Source organism: Echinops telfairi, unplaced genomic scaffold (assembly GCF_000313985.2).
Source record: "Echinops telfairi isolate 266 unplaced genomic scaffold, ASM31398v2 ScPeMD7_10;HRSCAF=50, whole genome shotgun sequence".
Taxonomy (NCBI): domain Eukaryota; kingdom Metazoa; phylum Chordata; class Mammalia; order Afrosoricida; family Tenrecidae; genus Echinops; species Echinops telfairi.
Genome location: NW_022103907.1, coordinates 10,210,742 through 10,218,808, shown reverse-complemented (window position 1 = coordinate 10,218,808; position 8,067 = coordinate 10,210,742). Strand labels below are relative to the sequence as shown.

The window sequence follows — 8,067 nt, the reverse complement described above, 5'->3', positions numbered from 1 at the left end:
ACTAGCTAAAGATTTAATTACCTTCCCTATATCTCACCTCCTCACTTCACCTTTTAAAACTGGGGGCCCTGACAGCCCTCGAGGGGTGACGCTGCTGGAGGGGTGGGTGATTACCATCATTATGCTGACATCTTTGGCAAGGGCAACCTAGCCACGTGTCTCTGTCCTGCACAGAAAACATGGGAAGACAAGAGCCAGCCAGCAAGTGCCTGAGGAAGTGACTGACACCCTTCTTGGATCAAAGTGGGAAAGCACAGGTGATCTTAAGAGGGGCTCATGCTGTGCAGCAGATGTCTGCTCCTGTACTCGAGAGCCCACACAGACTGCACGGTGATGACCGTGTGGGCGGGACTGGCTAGGTGTGAACGCGTGCATGAGAGGGTGTGGGGAACATGCATCTGTGTACAGTAGGAGGGAGACTATTTTGTGTAAAGGGCCTGTACATGTATATGTGGGTATAGATTTGGACACTTGTTTCCTTTTTGCATGAAATTGATCTCAGAGTGAAAGATAAATATTTTTAATCCAGAGATTGGCATTAGGAAATCATATGTGCTCTCATATTTCTTTAATATTCAACTATTCCTCTTTAATAGAGCTTAAGGATTCCTGCTCCAGTTGGTGAGCGAGTGAGCTCATCCTCCCTGTGGGGTTTTGGGCGGAGGAGGGGAAGGTCTGTAGAATTGACTAGTGATGGTCAGACCTTATTTTACATATTTCTTTTTCATCTTTTTCACATTTTATTTTTTCATCCCTTCTCCAAATTTCAGAGAGGCTGCTGACATTCGTCCTTTTGAAAGGGGCTGAGCCTTACACCTCCTCCTCGGTCGTTGGCACAAGTCCAGGTGAACAAGCCACTGAGCAGGGTGCAGGGAAAGAAAAGGAAAAGACAGCAGCCTCCTGAGGAGTCCAGACACCTTCTCCTGTGTCCCGAGGGTGGAGTCAGAGGCCCGCCTGAAGGCGGTGAGGGACGGGTTAGAGGTGCAGGGTCCGGAGTCAGCAGGACTCTGGATGGAGTCTCCACTCTGGTACTGTTTAATACTCTGGATTTAGAAAGGTTATTCAACCTTGCCTCCTCTTTCAATGTGGAGAGTAGGAGTTGTTACTGCAGAGGGGCCCTTCTGTGAGAGTAAAATAGAGATAGCACACTCGCTGGTTCATCAAGAGCAGCCTTATAATCAGATGCGCTTCCCAGCGTTTTGACTAGAAAGAGGCGTAATGATTTTGTGAAGGTCACTTTAACCTCCCTTCACTTGGGCGGTGACTTTATCTGAAGTATACCACACTCGGGTCTTCATGCCCAGATCCCCGCCCGCAGTGCCACCCACCACCCTCCTACTGCTTGCTGTTGCCATTCCTCTCCACACCCTTGCCAGAGCTGTGCCATCCCTTCCTCCTTCCTTGGTCGCATCCCCATGTGTTCCTTGCTCAGCTCAGATTCTTTTGTGTAAAGGGCTTGTACATGTATTTGCATAGATCAGCACACACAGATAGAAAGCGCCCGTAACAGTAAACCCTTTCCAGCCTGGAGACCGTAGGTCTCCTTGTCACGACAGTGAAGGCGTGGATTCTCCTCCACTTCCCATCCAGGTGAACAAGCCTTTCTGTGGAATGCTGGGAAGGACGATCCAGGCCCTGCCCAGCTTCTGGGCACCCACCCAGAGAGGTGTGGCGAGTGAGAACACTGCATGCTCACTTCAATGTGTCCACTTTTGTTTGCTAACTCTCCACCCTGGCGATGCTCCGCCAGGAAACCCTGCCTGCAGCCTGGATGTGGACCTGAAGCAGCTCTGTGGGACCCACCTGTGGACCGCAGCACCACACACGCTGGAGTAGGAGGCGTACACAGCAGTGCCGTACACGTGGTACTTGGGGTCTTGGCATCCCGCTGGGCATTTCACCATGAACTCGGGATCAGCGATCTTCCCAGCTTTGACATCACAGTTGATCTGAGGCACAGCTGGGAATACAAAAGAAGAGCAGACGCACACCTCATGGGATCAGCTTCTAGATGCAGTGAGTCTGCAGGGTCCTACCTGTTCATCGACTTCATCTCTAAAAGCCAGAGTCTGGGCTGACCTAGCGCCCCCTCCAGGGGTATAGCGAGGGCATTCTTCAAACCAAATGAACAATGGTGGCCATGTATCGGGTTTACCCTGCTGAGAGCAAAAGCGAAAGGCCGTGCTGATGTGGATGCTCAATTAATTGAAGAAGAGAACTCTTGGAAAAGACCCACCTCCAGTGGCCAGACATGTAATCTCAAGTCAGTGGTAGGAGTGATGAATTTTCAGATGCTCTGTAGCTAGCCCAAGAAAAGAGAAACTCTTGGGGGTATAGCAGGGATTCCCCAAACTGAGAATTCCTGTTTACCAGGACCCCCTGTGTTACAGGGCAGCCTGATCCCATGGTGTTTTTGGCTGTTTTCTTTACAGACGTGGTTCACCAGCCCTTTCCTCTACTGCTTGTACCACCTAGACATCCTCAGAGGTGTTACAGGAAAGGCAAATGTGAGGAGACTGGGCCTTGGAGTCAGAAATGATCCAAGGCCGGCCCACTATGGTAGAGAGCATGCTGGCACCTTGTGGAGGATGGTAGATGGACAGTGCTGGGCAGGGTTAAGGAGGCTTGAGGGTTCCACAGACCTTATTTGCATGATCCCATCCCTGCAGGTGAGCAAATCATCAGAGAAGCTGGATTATTTGAAGAACAATGCAGCCTCAGGATGGGAGGAAGGCTTATGGACAACCTGCAGTGTGCAGGCGACACAGCCGGGCTGGCTGAAAGCGAGGAGGGCTGGAAGCCCTTGCTGATGAACATCAGGAGTGCATGCATTTAACTCACTGTAGAGAAGACCACAATCTCCACAACTGGACCAATAGGTAACATCATGGCAAATGGAGAACAGGTAGAAGTTGTCAAGGAATTTCTCTTGCTTGGATTCACAATCAATTCTCAGGGAAGCAGCAGTCAAGAGATCAAAGAACGCATTGTACTGAATAAATCCACTGCACAGGCCCTTTCTAGAGTGTTGAAAAGCAAGGATGTGACTTTGAGGACTAAGGGGCGCCATGGTATTTTCAATTGCCTCACACGCATGTGAAAGTTAAACATTGAACAAGGAAGACCAAAGAAGGGTCCATGCACGTGGATTGTGGTGTTGGAGAAGAATAGTGAAAATACCATGGACTGCCAAAAGAACAGACAAATCCGTCTTGGAAGAAGCACAGGCAAAGTGCTCCTTAGAGGCGAGGATGGTGAGGCTCCATCTCACATTCTTTGGACTTGTCAGGAGAGACCAGTCCCTGGCGCGGGCCATCATGTTTGGTACCTAACAGGGCATGGAAAAGGAGGAAGACCTTCGGACGATGGATTGACACCAGGGCCACCTCAATGAGCTCAAACTTAAGAGCAATTGTCAGGAGGGCAGAGGGCCAAGCAGTGTTTCTTTCACTATGTATCAGAAGCAACTTGGCAGTACCTAACGCCAGCCTTGCAAGGGGAGACCCGTGAGGTCTTCTACCCTCGTACAGGTTCATCGCCTCGGAAATCCACAAGGGCAGGTCGACTGTGTCTTCTAGAGTTGCTGTGAGTTGGAGCCAACTAGATGGCAGAATTTGTTTTATTTTAATCTCTGCAGGGTTCTAGGAACCTTATCTGCATAATTAGCAAGTTGTCCAATCCCCTTTGTGGTCCACAAGCACCTTATTTGCATAATCTCACCCAATCATTTTGGAGGAGGCACATGATCATGGAGAGAAAGGACATTAAAGAAAGAAAGTTAATTGCACCACAGGGTGGGGTAGCATCTTCGCTGCCAGGATTTCTCCCCTAGATGATACCTTCGCTCTGGGAATGGCTCAGTTCTGAACGTGTTCAGGATATCCACAGAAGGGATTCTGAAGCAGGAAAAGGTCTGAAGCAAGTAGACAGTCTCAGGAGGGCTGTGGGAAGCCCCGAATGTGAGGGAGAGTTAGCAGAAATGAGTCTCTTAACCCTGAGTAGGCCAGACTTAGGAAGCAAGAGACAGTTGTCTTCCCAAGTGGGTTGATTGTAAGCAACGACACATGGGGGCTGAGCTAAAATGGCAAGCGAGGCTTAGCAGAGGGAAATCGTGTCAGAAGGACTTGCTGGTCATTGAAGTTGCCATCGAAGGAGGGAGCTGCCTTGTGAAGTAGTGAATGGGTTATTGGCGGACATAGACAGGAGAGGCATTTCTCCATTGGGTGAGAGTTAAAAATACAGCTCCTCCCAGTGTAAGATTCTGGGATTACATACGTGGTTGCTGAGTCTCTGGCAGGCCACCCCGCCTCTAGTTGGGAGACGGAGATTGCCTCAGAGCGCCTGATGGCTTCCGGCTGTAGCCCCCAAACACTTAAACCAAACCCCAAACCTCTTATGAGCCCGAATGGAGAAGACTGGCATTTCCTTCAGGCTGGAGGGAGAACTGAAGTTCAACCCCTGCTTCCCCGCTCCCTACCCCTCCCAGACAGTCTTTCCAGGGAGGGCCAGGCTAGGCAGGAGTCCTTTCTGGGAAGCCATGAGCGAGTATGATCCCTGCCGTAACCAAGTGTGGCCTGTGTTCAGAAGTGGCCCGTGGGACTTCAAAGGTGTTACGGTTGCCATCTCCTCACCAACGCCACCCCCTTTCACCCTTTAAAACTCGGATCCTCCAGGGTGCACGTCCTATTTTGAGTCTCAGAGGGTTTTTTGCTTTTTGTTTTTCACGGCAATTTTGGGACTTCAAATGTCCACGTTGTCTGTCTTAAATTGGTTAATTGTTTAATCTTTGGGTGGAACCGAGTGTGTGCGACTCTCTTCCTTGCCACAGAGGACTTGCTCACGCCCGAATGCCTTTTCTCCACGAATGTAAGGAAATGAATGCAGCTGACATGAGAGAGGTGACATGTTCTTGTGAACTGGAATGAAAATCTGAGGCCATTTCGGCACCCTCTGGTTTTGAATCTCCTGGCAGGCTAGGCCACGTCTTCAGGACGTGAGCAGGTGGGGCTGAATCCTGAGGCTCCTGGGGCAAGTACTGAGTTGCTGAAGGGCTCCAGACTGCACCCAAGACAGGCAGTAACATTTGGAAATCAAGGGTGCAAGAAAAAAACTGGCTAAAGGTAAAATATCTGTTCCATTTTCATTTAAAATAAAGCTGGAGAGAGCTAATTAAAGTTCTTGGGATAACTGACCGAGCAATTGGAAGCATAGTGTCTACGTCTAGCTACCAAGAAACATCTTACTGACATCTCTTCTGGAATAAACTAAAACCACAGTTTATCTCTTGCAGTATCCTCTCTGTTATTTGAGAATTCACTTGTTTTCTTATAACCTTAAAGAATCATCCACCTGAACGAAGGGACTCATTTTACATTTCTTCTGAATGCTTTTGAACTATTCAATGCTTTCCGAGGTTTACACATGCCAAAAAGTCAATAAAAACCGACCACTCTAACCCATGTTTTGGCCAGTCTGAGAAAATGCCTTATTCAAACTCGATAGAAGGACAGAAGACTGGCTGACAGAGGACAACTTCCTTGTGATAAACACAGCTTTTGAGTGACTGTCAATTTTGTGTTTCCCCAAATAGCCCATTTTCAGTTTACAAAGGGCCCTGAGACACATTCCTCCCTTTATCCTTGCAAAGCCCTGAAAGATGTTATTTCCCCCACTTTCTGGAGAGGGAAGTGGATTTGCTTCTGGCTCATTCTGACGACTCAAAAGTCGCTTTGAACCTCTTTTTTAGCTATTGTTATTGCCTTTTATTATCACTCTCCTTACAAATCTCATCTTTGTCTGTAAGGATTGAAAAATGAGATATAAATTTACAGCAAAATTTAATACACCTATATGCAACACATCCACAATCATAATATTTTCACCAACAACCAAGATGGAAGAGTTGGACAGCACTGGCATTTTGTGAGTTGTGGCAAAGCCTACTAAAAGTTCATGGAGAAGTTCCTTTATTTTTTACTTCAACTTTCTCATGGACTTTTGGAAGATTCCTCCTATATATACACCTCTTAATTAATTTTAAGACATCATCCCTGCTGGTAGTGGCCACAAATGGGTCCATCCCTTCAAGGTAGGCTATAGGTAGATGCTTCCTAGTGGGCTGCCGGCATCTCTTTTGCATTGCCCACAGTTGTTTCACATGCATGAGGGTATTGACCTATCTCAGCAAGGTATAGACCCAATTACAGGGCAGACTGCAGCACAGGGCCAGTCAAAAACTCCCTCAGGGTAGAAACGTAGGCAAACATTTTCCTCAAGATTTGGAGAAAAATCTCTCAAGCTGTTTACCCAAACAACCAAGGCAAAAGGCCACGTGAAGGAGCTCATGTCAACATGTTCTTCCACAAGTGAAGAGAGCATTACACGGTTGCTTCCCTGCTCTCATGTCACAGGACTTCACTGAGCTTGGAGATGCTGACAGTCTTGGACACACAGGGTGTTTGTGAATGCATGTGTGTGTGTGTATGTGTGCACCCATTTACCCCAAATCCCTGCAAGGCATCTTATCTAGCGTTCTTTTCCTTGCATCGTCTTCCTGTTACTTCTGAGCATGGCCATGCTAAAGTTTACTTGACTCAAAGCCTACCACACAGGGAGAATCCACCTTCCTTCTCACCCACCTCCAGAAGGAAGGATAGAAAGTTCGTCTTCCTTCAGTTTGTTCATGGTCTGAGACAAGACGCACACCTCAGCCTGTGTGGAGAAGACACTGGTGCTGGCAACCAGGCATCAGCAGGCAAACACTGGGATTAGTCACACACTGCTACAGCTAACAACACGCGGACCTCCCAAGAAGCCGCGTGCATGTTGTACCAAAGGCCTACAACCACTGAGCTGTTACGTATTGCTCTGCATCAGTGCCCAGCACAATGACCTCTTCATACTTAAAGCAGCACCTCTGGGAATCATCCACCTTTTCAAGGTTAATTGCAAAATCTTTCCATGCCTTACCAGGTATTAAGGTTAATTTACTGGAGGGAACCATGGGAATAAAAGTTTGCCCATTTCACCCCAAGTTAAATCTCTTTCCACAGGAATAAATGTAATGCAGATATTTTATACTGCAGCTTGAACGTCTGTGGAGAGTGACCTGCTGTTATTTATGTCATTGGCTGTTGTCTTCACCGGGTACATTTTCTGCTCAGCAAACTCTCAGGGGCCCCACATTCTAACCAATGACAAGAATCCAGCTCCTTAGAGCAGCCTGGCACAATCCTAACCCACCTTCTAGTTTCATCTCCCTTACCTCCCCAACATTTGCCCGAGCCAGGTGACTCATGATTTCCTGACCCCGTTCTCGAATTGCTTCCCATTATATTGAGGCTCTATTGACCTAGAAACCTCTAAAACTTTAAGAGTTGTTTTGTTATTCATCCATCCATCCATCCATCCATCCATCCATCCATCCATCCATCCATCCAATATAAGGGTGAGGGACTTTCTTTTTCTGCCAAAGGCCATTTGGATATGTATAGCATACTTTTCAGGCCATACTAGTCAAATGTAAGTAATTAACTCACCCTAAGTGTGATGGATAGAATTGCATCTCTTTGGTGAGGCCATGTCATGTTAGCTGGTATTGATGATTTCGTGGGCCTCATATGACTCATGCGCTAATGACTATCTGCTGATCTGTAGTTTGTCTTCATGAAGCTTTTGGTCTAACTGTGAAGACAGTACGGAAAAGTTCTGGTAATGATAAGTAAGTCTTCATAGAGGAAGTGCAATTGGCTTAAGGATGGCCTAGCTGAAATATGTGTTGACCTATGTGGGGAAGGTTTGAGTCCAGGAGGGCTTTCCTTTGCATCCTTTTATTTTATCTCATGACGTTGCAGAATACGCAGCCAGTTGCATGGAATCCCTGGTGTTGCAGAATAGGCAGCCAGTTGTATGGAATCCCTGACGTTGCAGAATAGGCAGCCAGTTGCATGGAATCCCTGGTGTTGCAGAATAGGCAGCCAGTTGCATGGAATCCCTGGTGTTGCAGAATAGGCAGCCAGTTGCATGGAATCCCTGACGTTGCAGAATAGGCAGCCAGTTGCATGGAAT

The 8,067-nt window shown here is 47.6% G+C and overlaps 1 protein-coding gene across 1 annotated transcript in view; it reads right to left on the bottom strand.

Moving 5' to 3' along the window:
• Nucleotides 1-8,067, bottom strand: part of VIT (vitrin) — a 147,609-nt gene that overhangs the window by 86,739 nt on the left and 52,803 nt on the right. The window contains exon 4 of the mRNA XM_045287027.1: nucleotides 1,804-1,960. Coding sequence (XP_045142962.1) covers nucleotides 1,804-1,960 — 157 coding nt within the window. The remainder of the gene's footprint in view (nucleotides 1-1,803; nucleotides 1,961-8,067) is intronic.